We start from the raw sequence: 20,782 nt of genomic DNA, 5'->3' as shown, positions 1-20,782 counted from the left end.
ACCCCCACGAAGTTCCGCACAAATATTTTCGCCCGCGATGATTGACGCGGTAACTTTACATCTGAAAGTATTTAATAGAGTGTGACAGATGATTTTTCTTTGAGAACGGCAAGCTTCAAAGGTAAGGGGAATTTTCTACGTTATTTCTAGATCTTGCTTCGTTCCTAAGTGTTCCACTGCGAACAGTTGCATAACGAATACGCCAATCGACCTGCGAACCAGTTTGTTTACCCGGTTTGTTTAGTCGTTCCAAAACATTTTCTGGATCGAACCAGTGTGTTCAATTGGCCTTTGTGAGTCAACACCCGCTATTAAATAGCATTGTTTGTTGATTCCAACACCATTCTTCCCCATATAGGAATAAAAAACGTGAAAAGAATATTAGAAAAAAGCCTTTAACAAGTTTCCCTGCTAGCAGACGTCTCTCACGGCTAGGCAAAAAGGGGAATTAACGAGCAAATACAAAAAGAAATCAAGTTACAAAAAAAGATTAATTAATGTCTCCGTCACTGGAATTTTGCGTTGGTCTCCCATACTAGTACCAACTCCACTCGAATGGGCTTAACTTTAATGGCCACTCCAAGACTCTCGTTCCCTGGATCTTTCATCTCCCCACGATTCCAAGGAGATGAAAGTACGTAATCGGTTATGTAAATGCCAACAAGATAAATCGTGAAGGAAAAAACAATGGAAGTGGTAATTAAAGTACGGTAATAAGAGCAACAAAAACGTCCAACTTGTCTCGCAACATTGCTGCGAAACTAGTCTAAAAAATGTTGCTCGTTTTACATCCCACGCACAACCTGTCTCGCAACAAAAACAAGTGTTGCAAGTTGCTGCAGGGTTTCACAAAGTAGAGGACCGTTGTACTTTCTGCAATACGATGCAGCAACATCGGTTGTGTGTGGCATGTAAAAGGCGCAACATCGCTTTTCGACTAGTTTCACAGCAATGCTGCGAGACAAGTTGGACGTTTTTGTTGCTCGTATTACCGTACCTTTAGCGCCGGAACGCTATTCAGCAGCGGCACTGTTTGGGGATTCCATCGCCCTTCCTCCCACTACAGGATTAAAAAACGTGGAAAGAAATTTACGAAAAAGCCTTAATCAGCCAGGCACAAAAGAGAAATCAAGTAAAAAAAGATATATTACTGCAATTCTCATTAAACCAAAGCAAGTGAATGAAGCGGCAAATCTCCAGTTAATATTCCAAAGAAATCTCACCTTTTTTTCACTTTTTATCCTGACCGTGATTCTTTGAAAAGGAAAATAAATTCTGATCGGGCTGATCAGCCTGTGCTCAGCCTGATTGTTTCCATTTGCAAATTTAGTAATATTCTAACAAATAGCTGCTATTTAAAATTACAGACTCATCTTTCTGGTAAACTCTCGCCATTTTCCCGAATTTTACCGGTGATTGCGATTGAGTTAAGAACACTGTCCATCCCACGGAAACGCCCTTATAGGCGTCTTCTTTGAGGTGAAGTCACGATTGCATTTTATCACTACCTCGCTGTCAAGTTTACTGTATTAACTAGAAATTAATTTTAAAATCTTGGTTCAAAGTAGTACCTGTTAATGTTGGGCGTGAAACAATAGGAAGTACGACACTATACAGCCAATGAAAAACATCGTGTATAATAATAAAAGGTACATTAATATTTATTCATTCAAGTGTCACATTTCTTCAATATTAAAAAACTTTGCCTGACAGGAAGATCGTATACTATCGCCACTGGAAGTCCATTCAATCCAAAGAATTCATCCTATTACATACAGTATACCATTTCTACTAGTGACTCCACAGCTCGGAAAAATTGATTCGGAAAACGCAAAAAAATAAGTTACCCTTACTCTAAATATTGTCCATCTCGGCGATACTCCAATTTATTCACGCTTTTCGAAACAAACCAAGATATATTATTTTATCTAAGTGGTTATAGTTACATTGCAAACGAGACCAAGGGATACGTCATCTTTACTCAATCTTTCCTAACTTTACTCGGTGTAAAATAGTGCGCGCGGGTGACCAAATTTAGGAAAATGAGAGCTCCTGTCCATTTGTACTGCTCAACAGTAATACTAATTCACAGAACACAAGTCATAGTTATCGTTTGACACACTCAAATATTCTGTCCTCTTCATCATCGTCTGTATCATCAGAATATTCAGTGCTAAGCAGCGCCTTTGAATTAAAGGAATTGAGGGACCGTTCGTGATCGTAGTCCATGACGTACCCATTGCGTCTGACGCTTAGCTGACGTCTGTAGCGCGCCAATCGCCACAATCCCGCCACAACAACGATCACTATTATTGCTACCATGACTACTATCCCTGCCATGACAGCCGCTGGCAGACCAAGTGCAATGCTTTGCTTTCTCAGTGTAAACTGAAGATGTGTAGCGGGCTCATTTGGATGCACTTGAACGTTCAATGTGACGTCTTTCCGCCCTAAGGCAGACGCCGTGACGTCATAGTTTCCAGGTGTTAAAAGGCGCCAAAAGTCACCGCTACTAGCGGTAGTGACATCATGATAACGATCCTTCACTGATATCACAGCGTTAGGTATAGGAGATCCTGATTCATCATGCACGAAGCCTTTAATCCCGCGGTGTACCTAGGGGAAAAAGATGATCATTCATTCTTGGGAAACTTTAACAACAATAACATTTATTTCCTTTGGGAAACGACTCGGGTATACTAGGAAAAAATCCAAGAGCTACTAAAAGGACTTGAAGCTATGACCTGCCAATCGATCTATCGATTAATCCATCAATCTCTATACCGCGATCAACATTTATCACCTCCTTTATTACAATTTTAATACCGCTGGCAAAAACCAACGGGAGAAACTTCATTTTCACCACAAGGAACGACTAAATTTGAGGACAAATGTATTTGAAACGAACTGAAGGTCTTTTTTCGATATAGCAGAAACCCATAAGAGTTGAAACGTGTAACGGCCCCTTGTGTGCTGGGAAACAAGCTTCTGAATATTTAATTTACTAAGTACCATATTTGGAACAACAAGAGCGAGGGGTTTCCAAATATGGTACTTAGCACTGAAACATTCAACCAATCAGTTCGCACTGAATATTCGGAAGCTGTGAACGCGCGTTACACATTTCAACCCTTATGGGTTTCTGGATATAGTTAAAGATTACACAGTTTTAAGGCACTTAGATATCACGAAAACCTTCATTTCCACCTCCTTTCCTTAGAAAAACTATATAAGTCACGTGGGCTTATATATAAGTTTTACCAGCTCACCTGGAACATGAAAAAGAAAAGCGGATTCTTATGCTCTTTCCACTGATGGTCCAAGTCTTGAGCAAAAGGGTATTTACAACATCCCATGTGTATAGCGATCTCAAAACAGTTGCTATTTTCATAAATATAGTCCTTCATTGAGCCGCTCTTGCTGTGCCAAGCTGCACCGTTTGTGATCCCGTTGGGGAATTCTTCTCGTACGGAAAGGCCTGGGCACAAAGGTTTCCCATAGTGCATTGATGGATGCGAGTTAGCGTAAGACGTTGCTAGGTAACGGAAGACATCGTCATCAGGTGTAGGGTTGGATACTGAATGGCCTTGAGGATTCGCATCATATGGGTAATGTGCGACCAGTGAGCCCCCATGGAGAGTAGCAGACAGAACAAATGGGTAATTTTTAATCCATTTCATTATAGCGTTTGTTTCGGCCTCAAAGGTCTTCCGTGTGGAGTCGTATAACCCTGTGAATACATAAATAAGTAGCAGTCATGACAAGGGGGAAGGCGTTGTAAGCAGGTTAGCCCTAAGCTCACACTGAATTAAGACAAAACAAGCCTATTGAAGTGAACATTAATTTTCTTTCCTGCACGTGACAGGTCAATGTTTTCAAAGCTATCTGTTTCACTCCCAACACTAAATTACGAATAATCATTTATTGTTGTAGGTCAAGTTTTGAGATCATGAGGTCGTGCTCATGCACCAGTGAACGCGAGTGTTGCGCCGCTATGTTAGATCGTGCTCACGCCTCAGTGCATGTGAATGTCCCATATGTTTGTCTGCACATGTATAATTAAAAAGTCAAACGTAGTGGATAAAAGGGGGAGCGGAGAAACCTTTTCTCTCTTCTTCCTAGCAGAGATTGAACCGAACAGACATGGGCCCGTTTCTCGAAAGTCCCGAAACTTTACGGGCCATTTTCGGGTGTCACTATTCCTTTTGTATCTCAAGAACGGAGAGAATTTAATTCGTCAAACCTCACAGTTATTTTTCTTTTTGTTACCTTGAAAACATGTTAAAAGATCGGGTTTCCAAAACAAGCGGTTGGCAATTTCACAGATGGCTTTTCGGGACTTTCGAGAAATGGGCCCCTGATCTGAATCGAATTGAAACTACAGAATAAAGGTATCTTTAAGCAAGAAATGACTTAATCGTAGTTAACGCCAGTTATGAACACTACTTTAGAAGTAAAGAAAGGAAGGACTGAAAAATTCACAGTAGTGCAGCAGCTCTCGTAACATGCTATTGTTTGGTATTGTGAGCAGCTTCCATTGTTTTTAAGTCTGAGGAATTGTTTCAATTGTTTGGACTTTTGTTTTTGGCTGGCTGGGGGTAGCGAGCCAATCACATCATACGTTACGAAAGCTGCTACGTCACCCAAAAGTCAGGCTCGAACGGGATTCGAACCCAGGACCTCTGCGATATCGGTGCACTGCTGATCTACCAATTGAGCTATCAAGTCAACTGGGAGAATATCATCCGATCGACGGGTTCAGTTACATACTCACAAAAAACGAACAGTTCCCAGTTCCAGACAGGGGCCCGTTTCTCGAAAGTCCCGAAACTTTACGGGCCATTTTCGGGTGTCACCATTCCCTTTGTATCTCAAGAACGGAGAGAATTTAATTAGTCAAACCTCAAAGTTATTTTTCTTTTTGTTCCCTTGAAAACAAGTTAAAAGACAGAAGCTCAATGACTGTAAAAGACTGTAGCTGAGAGCACTTCATCGGCATCGCAGAGGTCAACGGTTCGATTCCCGTTCAAGCCTGAATTTTTCAGGCTTTCCTTTCGTTTCTGCTAAAGTAGCACTGATAACTGCGATGATGTCAATAGGCCATTTCCGAGTTGCTGTTTGTCTCGGTTTCGAAGTGAGTCTTGGTGCTCAACTATTGAAATGGAAATGAGTTTGATTTGCATGAGAATAAGCAACTCATTTTTCCATTTGAATGGTTGAGCACGAGCACTCGCTTTGAAACTGAGGCATGCAGCAACTCGGAAATGGGCTATTTAACTTGTTTCATTCCCTCAGTTCAAATATATGTCTTTAATACATTGTTCCTTCAATTTAAATGTTGTGTTGGTGAACTATAGAGAAACTATAGATAAATTATTTTACATGACACATGCCTCCATAGACTACCCATTGTACAATGTACCTGGAAAATCGGAGTTCAAATCCATGCCTCTTGCATTATTTCTTCCCTTATCAGACATACAGTTGCCTTCTGTTGCTGCTTCAAATCCATCAGCATTAAGTGCAGGAAGAATATGAATACGGGTTGACTTCACAAGCCTTGTCACCAAGTCATCTTTACCATAACTTAAGCAAAGATGTTGAATCATGAGTAATAACATTTCCTTTCCCACTGCTTCATTCCCATATACTCCACCCACGTATCTAAATTCGGGTTCACCAGGTTCATGAATTCCTGGATTATCGGATATCTCCATAACCCATATGCTACGGTACTGCACAGTTTGTCCAATGCTGTATAGCCGAGTAATATTAGGACACCTTGAAGCAATATTTCTTAAAAAGCTTTCCATTGCTGCGTATTTATGATGAGAGAACTTTGGTTTTTCATGTAAATTAAACATAACATTCGCTTGTGAGCCATTATGGATTGTCACTTCTTTAGTGACACTTGAGTAGCCTGGAGCATGAGCTGTAATCTTGTATTTTCCTTTGGCCAAAAGCTGGTAGAAACTTGAGCTACCATGTTGCTCGAGTACAATGGCCGTGCCTTGGCTTTCAACAGTCACTGTAGAAGTGTTAATGGGTCTGTGATCCAGTGTGTGAATAACACCTTGAACAGCTTCATGAGATTTTGATAAGAATGCTAAGAGTGGTTCACGATTGGCCATCCAGATTCTCTGCAGTTCCTTAGCAGGAGGGTACTTACAGCAAGAAATAAAGAAAGAAAGTTGCGGTATATCTAGAGTGAAAAAGGCATAATCTTGCATTGTGTAATGAACTTCTTTCGATTGGGAACAACCAACAATTCCATCAGTGAACCTAGCAGCAGATTTGTTACAGTCTTGTCCAAGGTGCATTATCGGGTGCTTGCTGGAGTAAGTCAAAGCAAGCTCTTCAAATAAAGCTTTATTCAATGTCACTTGACCTTTTGCAGTTCCACTGTTGCAAACACTAGTGGGATACCTGTCAAACAAACCAATGGAAAAATGCATCATAACAGCTAGATTTGTTGGCTTTAATCTCTTTTCAATTCTGATCTTAAATGCTGTATTGGGGATGAAACAAAAACGTCTCATTTCTAACAATATATAATGGCTGGCAGTACAGAAAAAAACAAAATGAATCTTGGCTGTCTAGTCGGATCAAAGGAACAAGCACAATGCAAGTGATACCACCAATATTTAATCGAACCTACGCACTCATGTACATGTACCAGTAATTGGAAGCCATGTTTAGTTGCTCAAAGGCTGGATAAATAATTATTTATACAGTGGATAAGTCACTATTCAGAATATAACATATACTCCATATTAAATACTGACCAAGGTATCTATTCACGCCTTTACAGCTGTACTTCATTATGCTTGGAGCGTGCATACTCATACCAGTAGTTACCTGGGAGAATGCTGAAATCTTTGTACAGTGACTTATCCACCAGATCATGTTATCTGCCCTTTCCATAACTAGAGCCAGTTGTATTGATGTCATGTCATGATGTACATGTACAATATATAGAATAACAAATTTATTACTTTGGGCTTTCACACATTTTATATTTTCTGTAAACTAAAAAAAGTGTTCCATCGTCCATAGGTAAATCACTTTTAGAGATGACCAAGCTAAAATTGCCAAATAATAATGATGATCAACAGTAAAATTGAAATCTCTTCAATATTATGCCATTCATTTACCGGGCTCACCGAGCATGACCTGGGGAGCATGACCTGGTTGGAAAGATGAAAAGCTCACCTTGCCCCTATTTCTCCTCCACTGAAGTCAGCCAAAAGTGAAAAATTGTTAGTTTTCAACCAAGCTTTAACATATTGCACCTCTTGGGGCTCGCCAGCAGCAGACTGAAGAAAAATTCAAAGGCAGAATGTCAAACATTTTCCATAACTTGACTTACATCTAACTGTTTGTTACAGAGAAAATTACTGCAGCTAACAGACAGTAAATTTGCGGTACATTTTGCTGATAGTGACATCCTTTATCATTGGTGACCATAGAAACAGTGTCATGAAGTCAGTGGAACTTACTTTAGTTTCCAGTGTTGAGGGAATAGGGAGTTTAAGAAACGACAGATACGGCTATGACAATGCCACAAAACAAGAACATCCTTGGGTAAAAGTGGAAAAAGAATCATGCTGCATACGCGGCACACATTTTATTGCTGTACTCTGCAGAACAACAATGTGAAATCACCAAATTTGAGGTTTTAACTACAATGTGAGCGTACAAATGCAAATCTTTCATTCCGTATTTTTATTCTCTAACCGCGTGTATAAATTCAATGTTAGGATAATTCGCACACATTGAACCAAGTGAACGAGATGAAATAACCGCAAAAGACTTACGATATTGCAAAGTTACATTTTGAAGTGATGTTTTCGTAGACATCGCCGTAGTAGATCTTAAAGTCTCTAATACAAGTATGTCAGTTTACTGCTATGTTTTATAGAACATTATACTGTATATTTAACCCTTTCATTGCTACATTGTGGAGTGAGTCATGGTGAGATGCCTGACCATACTGAACTCTTTAGTACCACTGATAAAAAAATCGCTCACTCTTTTTCTTCAGATTTTGAAAGTGTGTTTGATTAACACCAGATTGGCAAAATTTTGAGGGATTTGATTTTTACCCAAAGGCTGTTTACTTTGATTGTAAATAATTTTGGATTTGATGGTCCACCATAACTCACATTCAAAACTGACCGATTGAAACTCAGAGGGTTGGGTCCAGGGAAAAGTGACATCCTTCACTCACTAGCTTAAAATATCAGCGTGTAAAGGCAGCTTATTATATGCAAAACACGAGTTTAGGAGTCTAAAAGCCTTAAACTCCTGGACTGCATATTAATTCAGCCGCGTACACATGCATTGCATTCTTAAACTGAGGAGTCTTTGACGTTATTGTCTCCTCAATCCAGTTCTCTCAAGATTTTAAAGTTTAAGTAATGGCAGACCATTACATAGGAAAATTCCAGCAAAAACAAACAGGAGTCTTTTTTAAATCAAGGCTTAAAAAGTAGGTCACTTAGGGTTTAGTTATCATATTTCTGAAATACAAAAAAAAGAATAATTATTGACTTTTGGTCGTACTAGCACTTTAAAAGAGGGTAAAACGCAATATAAATTGAACCATTTTTAGACGTCTAAATTGTCTGCAGAAAGAGGCAAAACTTAAAATTTGTCCTGGTACTCAAGAAATGTCTGTAGAATAAGGACGAGGACACAGCCCATCATGAGGTGTGAAAATGCTATGGCTTGAAGCACATGGCAAGCTTATTAAACATAAGTCATTATTGATTATGGTTGGCTTTATCATAGTTTTTCTAATCATTCTGAATTTGACTAATGATGATTTCATTACAGTTCTTCTAATACAGTGTAATTCTAGATTCGAACAAGGAGGTGTAAGTTACGTCACACAATGAAATTCTAAGCTCAGAATTCATGTGTCAGAATTGACATCTGCAAGAAAGTGAATAATGCAACTTAAAATTTGGCTAAATTCACAAAACGTTCACATACATGTATTATGTATCCTTCAGATTAGTCTAAAATCAATTATTGTATATGCACAAAAAAGCCAAAATTTAACTCAAATACATGTACATGTATGTCATGGAACCCATCCACAAATGGCTGTAGAATAATGCATCCTGCACTCACCTTTATCATCGAAAGCTTAGCGGGGTCGTGATGTCCTCGTTGTTTATTTCGGTATGTTGTTGAGCAGTTAAAAAGAAGATGAATGACACCACTCACTTTATCAGTGAAACCAAGCAGGGTCATAACATCCGCATTATTTACTTTTTAGTTAAATTGTTTATTTAGGTTGTTCATGGTGCAGTGCACTCTGGTAAGTGGTGAATTCAAGAATATGTTGAAGCTTAGCTTTTTATTAAATCCTGTCTTCAATCCACATTATATGTTGCTGTTAGTGAGCGTAACAAGTCACACTCGATGATAACCACCAATAAGGCCATACCCATGGCCAAGTATGACTTAAGTTAACAAGAGCTATTGCATAAAAAGTGACATGAGAAATACAACAGACAATTATATGCAAGGCAATTGGAGATGCTGGGCTTTCTAAACTTACCTCAGCATTGCTGGTTGGCATTGACCCCTTTTCTTTGTTGGACTGGTCGAAGTAAAAGCTTGTTGACAAGTCATCTCTTGGTAACAGATGCCCTTCACAGTCCCCTTTGGTTGCATTCTCATTTCCGTCGACATCAAGTGCTGGCACAATGTGAATAACTGTGGTTTGAAGAAGGCTTGTTATCCTTTCATCTCTCTGTTCATAAGCACCACACAAGAACTCTATCAACTTTAAAAGCAGCTCTTTGCCTGTTATGTCTGTACCCTGTAAGCTGCCAATAAGACCAACACGAGGTAACAGTGGATTCTCCTGAGAAGCCTCTGCTGTTATTACAAGAGAGTAAATTGTTTTTCCAAGGCGACTTGTTCCAATGGATTTCAGTTTGGTTATACTTGCATATTTACTGGCATGTTCTTGAAGAAAAGACTGCATCTGATGGTAATTATGGTAAGTAAACTGTGGCACATATTCTAAAAAAGAGTATCAAGACAAAAAGTAAAGTAACTATTAAGGACTCTAGTAATATTAAAGTATTCTGGACTTTCTGAAATAACCTTCAAAATAAGAAACCAGACTCATATTAGTTCAATCTGGCTGGTAGAAACACTCATGCAAAAGCAGCTCTCTATAAAGCTATAATTATGGTAAGCACATCCATTTAAATTCTAAGGATCTTTGTCAAGGAGACAGGGACAAGAAAATGAACAACACCAGAAGTATTTGTATTTGCATTAGTACTGATGATGTACTGACTGATTACTCAGCTTTTCTGCATATAAAACAAGTTTGCATAAAATCATGTGCTCCACATAACATTAAATTTGGCCATATCACATACATACATACATACATGAACCAGAGATTTCCAGGAACAAATTCAATGAGTGGTCAGAACATGTCTCGAGCCTGGGAACTCCAGATCTCAAGGCAAGCGTCCTAACCACTGGGCCGCACTGCCTCCGAGCAAACACCTTCAAAAAGTGTTGGATCTGACCTAAAAAAGTATAGAGCAATGTACTGTTTGCCCTCATCAGAGTAAAATGACGAGATGAATAATTAAAAGGGGCACAATAAAAGGCAAATAGGCCTTAGGGAGACGCTGGCTCTTTTAAAGCTCTTTTAATTATTCATCTCGCCATTTTACTCTGATGAAGGCGAACAGTACTTTGCTGAAAATTTAGATCTATACTTTCTTAGGTCAGATCCAACACTTGTTTTAAGGTTTTAATCAAACACTGACCGCCCAAACAGTATCTCTTGTTTTTCTTTATCTTTTCTTTTGCAATCTTCTTCCTATCCAAGTCATCAAAGTGAAGGGGACCATAAGATATGTCAAGTCATGGCTACTGGTCCTAAATCACAACATTGAAAATCACCATAGAGTCGTACTAACCTGATGTACTGACTGTTGAAAGTGAATACGTGGCCTCTGAGATTTTGCTCGATGATGTTTCCTCAACTGGACTTTGTTCAAGAGAATTAATAGATGTTGGAGCAGGGGAAGTTTTCAGAGAGTAATCTGTTACATCTGGTTTCTCAACAGGAAACAGTTTTAGAGGAGTAGTGGGTGACTGTGTGGACATCTCAACAGTGGATGGGATTATCTGTCTTAACACAAAATCCAATGGTGTAGCGAGTCCAGAGGACACTACAACACTTTTAGTGCCAGAAATGTACCCTAAAGCATGAACACTAACAGAGTAGTTCCCAGGAACAACAAGTCTCCAATAATCACCATCACTAGCTGAATAAATGTCATGGTGGATGCCATATACAGAAATCGTTGCATGGCTTATCCCTTCTCCTGCCTCATTTCTGACAAATCCTTTGATACCAGTATGCACTTGAGACATAAATGTCAAAAGAGAAACTTTGTTGTTGTCCCAGTATGTCTGCAGTGTTGATTTGACTGGAAACTTTTTACAGCTCATTTCTATGGTGAGTTCAAAGCAGTTTGAATGGACATAATTATAATCCTGCATGCCACCTTTCACTATGTACCATTCTGCCCCATTAGTGATACCATCCCTAAAGTATTCGTCTGGATATTCAGGGCAAGGCCTACCTCCTGCCATTTTTGGATTTGCTTTTGAGTATGAGAGTGCTAACTGACGAAAGATAGCATCATCAGGACTACGGCTGTAGCCTCTTATACCTGTTAGTGTATTGTCAAAAGGATAGTTGGCAACAATGGATCCCCCATGAAGGTTAGCTGATAAAACAAATGGGATTGAATTGATCCATGTCATAACAGCAGCAGTTTCAGGCTCATGAATGGGGTTGAGGTTAGGAAAAAACTGATCTGGGAAATTCCGATTCAAGTCCACGTTTCTTGCATTTTCACGACCAGGACCAGAGGCTTGTCCTTCTGTGGCCATTTCATAACCATCAGGGTTCATTGACGGCAGAATATGAATGCGAGTGTAATCTATGAGTGCTGTTATTGCAGAAACTTTTTGATAGTTCTGGCAGAGAGACTGAATCAAAAGCAGAAGAGTCTCTCGCCCTACTACCTCATCACCATGCATGTTTCCTATATACTTAAACTCAGGCTCCCCTGGCTCATGAATTCCTGGGTTGTCAGTGATTTCTATGACCCAGAGTTCCCTGTTCTGAACAGACTTGCCTACAGAATACAGTCTGGTAATGTTTGGGTATAAATTTGTGATTGTCTGAAGAAAGGTTGTCATGTCATTGTAGTTATGATGTTGAAAGATTCTTGGCTTTTCCCATTGTGTGACAACGTTGTTGAACTCTTTAGCCATAGTAGGAATGCTTGAAATAGGAAATCTCCCACTTGGATCTAGTGCTTGTAGATTTGAGCTTAAGTCTCGCTTGCTTAAATGTATTGGCCTCCTGAGCCATGGAACATAACGAGCATTTAACCTCATCACATCATTGCCATTTTCACTGTCAACATTCTCCAGAACAAACTCTAACTCTGTAGCCTCATCAGAGGTGACACGGACATACCTAAGTGTTTTGCTTCTGTAACCTGATGCAATAGCAGTGACGGTATAGATTCCTGGTAGTAAAATTCTCCAAAAGTCACCATGTGATGCTGTTGTCACATTATGATCAATCCCGTGCACATGAATAACTGCATTTTGCAAACCAACTCCTCTATTATTCCTTACAAACCCTTTGATACCCCTATGCACCTCCTCCAAATAAGCCAAAAGGGCATTACGATTGTTTTCCCATTCAGGCAGCAAATAGCGGCGATGTGGGTACTTACAACAGGATAATTCAAGTGTGATTTCAAAGCAGTTACTTATAAGATAGTTAACATCTTGCATTCCCCCAACAACATCGTACCAGAAGGCACCATTGGTAATGCCGTTCACAAATCCCTGATTGCACTCTTGACTAGTGCTCATAGTTCTATGATTTTTGGCATATGTGGTGGCTAAGTGTCTGAACACTTTGTCATCTGGTGATGCACTGTATGAGCCGGTGAGCCAATGATCTTTATTGCTGTCAAAGGGATAACTGGCTACCAATGCCCCTCCATGTAAATTTGCTGATAACACAAACGGATTTTCAACAATCCATTTGATCATTGCTCTTGTTTCCGGTTGCGCTGAACTAAGTTTGTAACTATTCCATTTATTAAACTGATCAGGAAAATCACGATTAAGATCAACGCCGTTGCGATTATTACGTCCTTGTCCTCCTCTGCAATCTCCTTTTCTTGAGACATCAAATCCATCAGGATTCAAAGAGGGCATAATGTATATATCAGTAGTGTTAACTAGTTTGGTAATACGTTCGTCTTTACCGTAATTCTCCAATACGTAAGCGATAAAGTAGATTAACATCTGCCTTCCTATGACTTCATTGCCATGCATATTTGCAACATATTTAAACATTGGTTCTCCCGGTTCTCTCTCTCCTGGTTTATCAGTAATCCGCAGTGCCCATAATTCACGATTTCTCCCTGATCGTCCGATAGTGTGAAGTTCTGCAATATCGCTATGCTGATCTTTGAAAGAACGAAGCAAACATTCCAAATGGTCGTTATTTATGTAGCCACGGCGTAATAAGGCCCGGACTCGGATTTTTTGCTTCAAATTACAAGGCTTTTTCGGTTGTACTTGACCTATAATAGCAAGCACAGATGCAAGTACAATGAGGAGAAACTCTTTGGCCGCCATTTTCTCTGTCCATTGTTTGTGAACATGACACGTGACAAGGAGCAAAAATGTGTTACCTCCCCACCCGCCCACTTCAGAAAGGCTGTGCTGTTCCCAACGTAGGGGGTGCCTAATTATGACAAAATTTGAAATAAAATCGCATCAATCCAAAGCTGAATGGAAACAAGCCGATTCTGCAAATGGCCATCACGGAAAGAGGTATAACGCAGAGAGCCATAACGCAAATAGCCATAAAGCGAATAGGCATAGCGCAAAAAAGGCATGACGCAAAGATGCATAACACAAATAGCCATAGCGCAAAAAGGATAACGCAATGAAGCATAACGCAATGAGGCATAACTTAAACAGGAAGAAGTTCGATAGCGATTATATCCATGTCCTTTCCCTTGAACAATCGATTGACGTGCTTTTTAGGGCTGAAATTATTTACTGAGTACACAGCTAATCCCCATTCTTCAAAGGGCTTTTGCGTTATGCTTCAGCGTTATGGCTATTTTGCGTTATGCGTTTCTGCGTTATTCGTTTCTTCGTTATGACTTTTTGCGTTAAATTTCTTTACGTTATGTCTATTTACGTTTTGCCTCTTTGCGTTATGCCTTTTTCCGTGATGGCTATTTGTTAGGGTTTGCCATTCAGATCTGGATTGAGGTCTTTTTTAAACTGTTTTTCCCCAAAACAGTTTTAAAAAGGCGAGAAGAGGAGCTGGGAGAAGAGCTCGGGGTCGAGATTGTCCATGGCTGATTAACCAGGAGAAATGGTTGTGCGCATGCGGGATATGTTGGCCATACCGGGGAACACCGCGGCAAAATGAGTGCGCATGCTCCGCTTCGAACACATTTGATTAATTTGATTCGAGCTTTTGAGCTCTTTGTGTTTGAGTTTATTCGGCGGTGAAGGAAAAGTTCTATTGGACCTTTTGACGATCAAGATCTCACGCTCAACATAGACTCGACAGAAAAACTAAGCAGTAGTTCCGAGTTGTTTCCAACGAGAAAGTCAAAAGAGGTAAGCTTATTTTAGGCGTGAAATATTTATTTGTTTATGTCGTTTCCATGGAAGTTATCTTTGCCAAACCATGTTTGCTCGACGGTCTGTTTGCTCGTGTTTCGGTCACACCGTTGAAGACCTAAAAGTTGTAAATTTTAAACTGATAACATTTTTCGTTTACTGTTTTTCGCCTAAGGGCAATTCCTCTAAAAACGTGGAGGGTTTTGACAAAACAGAAGTTTTAACCTCTGACATGTGATACGAGAGCCATGGATTTTCCTGTGACCTGGTTCTCCACAGCAAGAGCAATGGTTTGTATGGTAGATGGTGATGCTCTTTCTTTTCCAGCTCTGTGTTGCTTTGCAGGACACACCAGGTTGTGGTATGATTCAATTTAATTGATCTCTAGATTGCTGTTGATTTCATTGTTCCAGTCATCTGACCTGAAGAAATCTTGTGGAAAGTGTTGATATCTGGTTGGCTGTCATTTTGACTGTCATTACTTTCAAGATGTGAGCAACTGTTTTTATCTGCATTGTTAGACAAAACCTCTTATTAAGGGAGTCAGTTAAGTTGTTTAGTTTTTTTATAAAGGGATCTTTACAAATAGGGCACAGATTTCCATGTTTTTTTCAAGTATCTTAAGTGACATCTGTGCATGAAAATGACCAAGTGATAATATTAAATATTATTGTTTTACTTTGATCAGTTTCCTGTTGTTTCTTAAACATGTCATTTATTCTTATTCCAGTGCTTAAGTCTAAAACTCTTCCTGGTGTGTGTGTGCTGATCTGGTCAAACCATGCATGGCAAGCAACATTTCAGATTGTTTTCAGAGATTGTGATGAGGATTTCAGCGTTGAATATTTTATTGGTTTTGTGATGAAAAAAGCCAGGGTTGTTATTCATCTCTCATTTTTTCCTGCATGAGATCCTGCATTTGACAACAGTAGTACTGCAAATTAAACATCACAGATGTGAGCATGTCAGTGATTAAAACAAGATGGTTTCCAAACAGCTCTTCAAAATTGTCTAGAAAAGGGACGATAATTATTTACTTTCCACACCTTTCTAAGTCAATGTTTGAACAAGCAAATATAATTTGGTTTTTTAATCCAAGTAAACTGTCTTACTTTCATTAATACAGCTGTATGTTATTCTAGTCTTTCTCTTGCTAAGCATTAGTTTGGATATTAACTTCTGAGAATGCTCCTACTTGTAATAGTCTTAATAATGAATATACGGTACTTACAACAATAAAATTATAGAGATTTTGAGTTACTGTATATTGTGTTTTGTGGTAACACATACCATAGTAGTTGTTGTGGTTGTTGTTGTTGTTGTTGTTGGTAGAGTCATTGTTGGTCTATCATTGGGTAGTGAAACTGGATCAGTTGTGCATAATAAAATGTTAGAGTATGAAGCAGAATGCCTCTAGTCTTGCTGGATGTATGATTACATTCCTCTCTTAGTATCTTTACACACAGTGCAAAATTTAGGCTGGATTTTTGCTGGTGCAATGCATGCAAAGACCTGCAAAAGTGAAATGAGTATTTTCCAAACACATGCAGGTGAATGGTTTCTTATTTCATTATCATGATTCTCATGTCTCCCCACCCTCATCCCAGCAAGGCTCTACAAGGTGATCGACAAAGCTGGAGAAAAAAATTATAGTTACCAGCCAGCTGCAGGAAAAATACTGGAAAAATATTTTCAGCGATGGACCACTACCAAACTCCAAGTAAAAGGGAAACATCAAGTAGCATTGGAGTCAAATTTATACTTAGTTTCAAAACTTTTTTGCGATCCTCTCTTAAAATTAAGACTTCTTTTCTTTATTTTATTGCCTTGCTCTTGGAAAAGTAACTAGTGTTGTAAAATATGAGAATGGAGGGCAGGGAAGTGACTTATCCAAGTTGCCGAATGAGTGGGATGCAGGCATGAAAAGAACTTATTTCTCGCTTTCAAATGATTCCAATGAAACAAGCAGACAATTTCCTCGTTCAACAGGAGCAACAGAAGCCATCTTCGCAGTAGAAATTATCACTGTGCCCTTGCAAAGATGTTTACCCCGCGTTTTCCTTCTCAGTGCACAGTTTTCCCCCCAGAAGTTCGCCAACGCGGAGACCATCGCGACTAATAACATTACGAACTTCGTCCTTTTGCTCTAGCGCTCGAATGCAAGGTAAAAATTCTCCTGGTTTGAACCATAGTTTTTTGGTTTGAAAAGACACACGGAAGATTAGTCTTTCAGGAAGCTCTCTTCAAAATTTAAACCTTATCAAAGTAGTGTTGTCCTTATCATCGCAAAATGAAAACAAACACAGAGAATTTAAATTGCCGCCATTTTGCCGCGCTGTTGTTTCTATGGTAAATTCAATTGGTACCAGTCCCTCCCGCGTGGAAACGATTCGCGCGTGGCTCAAGCCTGCGCACTCATTTTGCCGCGGTGTCCATACCGGGTTGTTAAGGTGTTTTTTTCATTCAACACCAACCGTTGTTCAAATACTCATCATGCATTTGTTTAGGAAGATCATTCGGCCCCGATGTACCTTTCTCATGTTGACAAAAGGCTACGGGTAGCTTACATTTTGTTTAAAGGAATTTTAGCTGATTGCCTTTAAAATTCACAGTATTTCTATGATTTTTTTATGTTACAATATCTTGGTCAATATCCAGTTCAATTCTATAGTCCGAAGTCCACATTCCGTGAGCCAACCATATGGTTAAGTGCGATAAGAGAATAGTTGTTCACATTTAACGTCGTTGACTCCATTCAAAACCAGTAAACAGTTGCTTTACAAGTTTCTACGATGGTATTCTGTTGTCTCACTCATCTGCTGGTGATTGCCCTGTTACCGTGGGAGCATCCTCAAGAGTTATTTAGGTTTCAAAGATGAGCTCAATGAGTTCAATGTCCTCAACATTACACAATCAAATTAATCCTAATAACTCCAAACGCTTATTATTAGAACATTTCCTGGGTTCATTTAACACTGACAGCAATGAAAACAGTACACAATTGGACAACACTTGACAGTAAACAATGCCAAGTGAAGCTATGATCTTCGCAGTTATGAGAGCAATTTTTGCAATTGCGTATAGAAGCCTGAAAAAATCAGGACTTCAACGGGGATTGAACCCGTGACCTCGCGATTCCGGTGCGACGCTCTAACCAACTGAGCTATGAAGCCACTGACGTTGGGAGCTGGTCATTTGTGGCTTCATAGCTCAGTTGGTTAGAGCGTCGCACCGGAATCGCGAGGTCACGGGTTCAATCCCCGTTGAAGTCCTGAATTTTTCAGGCTTCTATACGCAATTGCAAAAATTGCTCTCATAACTGCGAAGATCATAGCTTCACTTGATTTCCTACCCGCAGTTCATATATGATTCATTTCATATACCATTTCATCAGTAAACAATGCATGCACCAATTTTCTTAGTAACAAGTGACCTTAAAGAAAAATGAATGGTTTACTCAAGGTAAAGCCAGTCCGGGTTTTATTTTAACCGTCGCTGTTTGCTCTCATTTTGACCCATCTCTGAGTTCTGTTGTTAGACGGCATTGTTCAGTTTTACTTGCCTAATTTTTAGTTTTTGCTCTCATCGCACTGAGGTCTTTGTTCAGAGAGTTTTTGTTTTCAATCACGTTATGGTCCATGACAGCTGCCTCCGCATTTTGTTCAAAGGCATTTTAGCTGATTGCCTTTAAAATCCACAATATTTCTATGATTTTTTTATTTTACAATATCTTGGTCAATATCCCGTTCAATTTTATAGTCCGAAGTCCACATTCCGTGAGCCAACCATATGGTTAAGTGCGATAAGAGAATAGTTGTTCACATTTAACGTCGTTGACTCCATTCAAAACCAGTAAACAGTTGCTTTACAAGTTTCTACGATGGTATTCAAAAATATTTAATACTTTTTTTAAACAATATCGGGAGAATTATAAAGTTATATAATTAGCCCGTTAAGATATGTTAACGAGTCATACGATGACCGGATATTGCATTGCGCGCAATGAAAAAAGTAAAAACTCGTTTACGGTGACGTACACAATTCAAGTCTTTAAGTAATACATATTCCCCCGTTGCTCTGTCGCGTAGTCGTCCGTGGTTTAGTGGTCATCTTGATTGCCTTTGGGTTGAGATACCGAGTTCGAATCCCCCACTTGGGCTGCCATCTAGGAGAGAAAGAAATCTTACGCATGACATGATATGCCCGGGGGGGGACTCCCATATGGAACAGACGGAAATTTTAAATTTAACCCCTAAAGGAGACCATCTGGGCGTGGCTCAAGCTTTTTGTGACCCCTAAAGGAGACCAATCTGGGCGTGGCTTAAGCAAATTTTGACCTTGGCGGCTTAAAATATTGGCACTTTGCCCGGAACACCCTAAGTGAGACCAAAATCCAAAATTTACACCCCTAAGCGAGACGACGAGCATCCCCGTCTGTTTCTATTTCATATGGGAGTCCCCACCCCACCCCCCCGGGATAATATGGTATCCTTTATTAAAATCCAAGACACAGTAGCCCCAACAACGCATGCGCAGCCACAGCCATCCCTCCCCCCCCCAAAATAAATAAATAAAAGACAGTCTTAAGTCCAAGAACGGGAGTCGAATCCAAGAGATGGATTGATATACATGATAAAATCGAGCCCCTCCACTATAAAACATTGCGGTAAAATATTAAACATGGTTAAAAAACGATTAAAAAAGGTTTAAAATCCGACGTTTCGACTTCACTCAAGTCATTATCTAGAAATAAACGTAAAAATGAACTCAAATGTACGATAAAATTATAGCATGAAGTTATGCTGTTTACCATAGAGACGCAATCAAGTAAAAAGCTTAGCTCGAATGAAGTCCTCTTGAGTATTGAGTGAGGATTTAAGTTCCTTGATGAAAAACATTTCATACAGAAGACAATCAAACTTAGGTTGGCATTTCTTAAGTATAGAGAAATGACTGCTTAAACGAGAGGTATCAATACCACCGTGGATATTAATAAGATGCTTGCCTATGACAGAATGCCTATGTTCCTGAATGCGTTGATGCAAGTGCCCTGTAGTAAAACTTACATAATCAGCATCACACTGATCACATTTAAAATGATACACAACGCATTGATTGTTAACTAAATCAGGCTTCTTCTCCTTTGGCCTAAGAATCTGTTGAAAAGGTTTACTGTGAAAGATAGGTTGAATGTCGATACCCATGTTAGAACTCAAGGATCTCAACTGCTCCTTACCATATTCGCCGAACTCTGGTTCTTAATTAAAGGGAAAAGAAAACCTAGCAACAGTTCCTTGAACTCCTTATGAATATTATCATCATTAGATTCCTTATAAATATTATCAAAAAAGCTAGAAAAACACAATTCAAATTAAGTACTAGGATAACCTAATTTTGAAAATATGGCTCTAAAACTTAACACATTCACTATCATTAGGGTTAGGGTTTATTGTTTAATGGTTCGACCGAATCACTCAAATCGCCCATGGCTCCGCCGCAAAGAACACGCTTTTTTTTTTCGCGATTGGTTTCTGCCCCGGATAAAGGGCGCAGTCCTCTTCACCTGAGTCGCAAATAACAAGTGTTACTGAAATCCAAACGAAAATAGGCGGTAACCACGAATTTTTCAAAGATAATTGATGGGTTATATTCGTAAAAAGCTTTAAATACAAAGCCATGTATGGTGTTCTTTCTCAAATTGAAGCTTAATTATCTCTCAAAAATGAATAATGGTTACCCCCAATTTTCTTTTTGGATACCAATAGTGCCTACTAAGACCTACTTTCTCCGGATAGTTTTAAGACGCGCAAAACTATCACTGTATTAGTAAGCATCACCGATTGGATACCCGAGTAGTCGAGATGCTCAGAACGTATTCGCAATAACAATAGTTGGCAGACCTTGGATCTTCAACCAGAGAAAGTACAACCATGTTACTCCTCTTATGAAACAGCCTCATTGTCTTCCTGTGAAGTACTGTATAGTTTTCAAGATTTTGATCATCATAAAGCTCTCAGTGGACTTGCTCCTGTTTACATCGTGAACT

At 39.3% G+C, this 20,782-nt stretch overlaps 1 protein-coding gene and 1 long non-coding RNA gene across 2 annotated transcripts; one reads left to right on the top strand and one right to left on the bottom strand.

Moving 5' to 3' along the window:
* Positions 1–1,635: 1,635 nt before the first annotated feature.
* LOC137974958 (carboxypeptidase D-like) lies at positions 1,636–13,748 on the bottom strand. The gene is made up of 6 exons (XM_068821976.1): positions 10,965–13,748; positions 9,572–10,041; positions 7,213–7,316; positions 5,423–6,426; positions 3,270–3,730; positions 1,636–2,616 (listed from the first exon to the last, which is right to left on the bottom strand). The coding sequence occupies exons 1-6, from the start codon at positions 13,726–13,728 to the stop codon at positions 2,107–2,109; spliced, it is 5,313 nt and encodes a 1,770-aa protein (XP_068678077.1). The 5' UTR covers positions 13,729–13,748; the 3' UTR covers positions 1,636–2,106.
* Positions 13,749–14,574: 826 nt separating this feature from the next.
* On the top strand, positions 14,575–16,126 carry LOC137975557 (uncharacterized). The gene is made up of 3 exons (XR_011117596.1): positions 14,575–14,733; positions 14,912–15,227; positions 15,467–16,126. It is a non-coding gene; the product is annotated as an uncharacterized lncRNA (long non-coding RNA).
* Positions 16,127–20,782: the final 4,656 nt, after the last annotated feature.

Source organism: Montipora foliosa, chromosome 11 (genome assembly GCF_036669935.1).
Source record: "Montipora foliosa isolate CH-2021 chromosome 11, ASM3666993v2, whole genome shotgun sequence".
NCBI lineage: Eukaryota > Metazoa > Cnidaria > Anthozoa > Scleractinia > Acroporidae > Montipora > Montipora foliosa.
The sequence above is the reverse complement of the archived record's forward strand: the minus strand, read 5'-3'. Positions and strand labels throughout refer to the sequence as shown.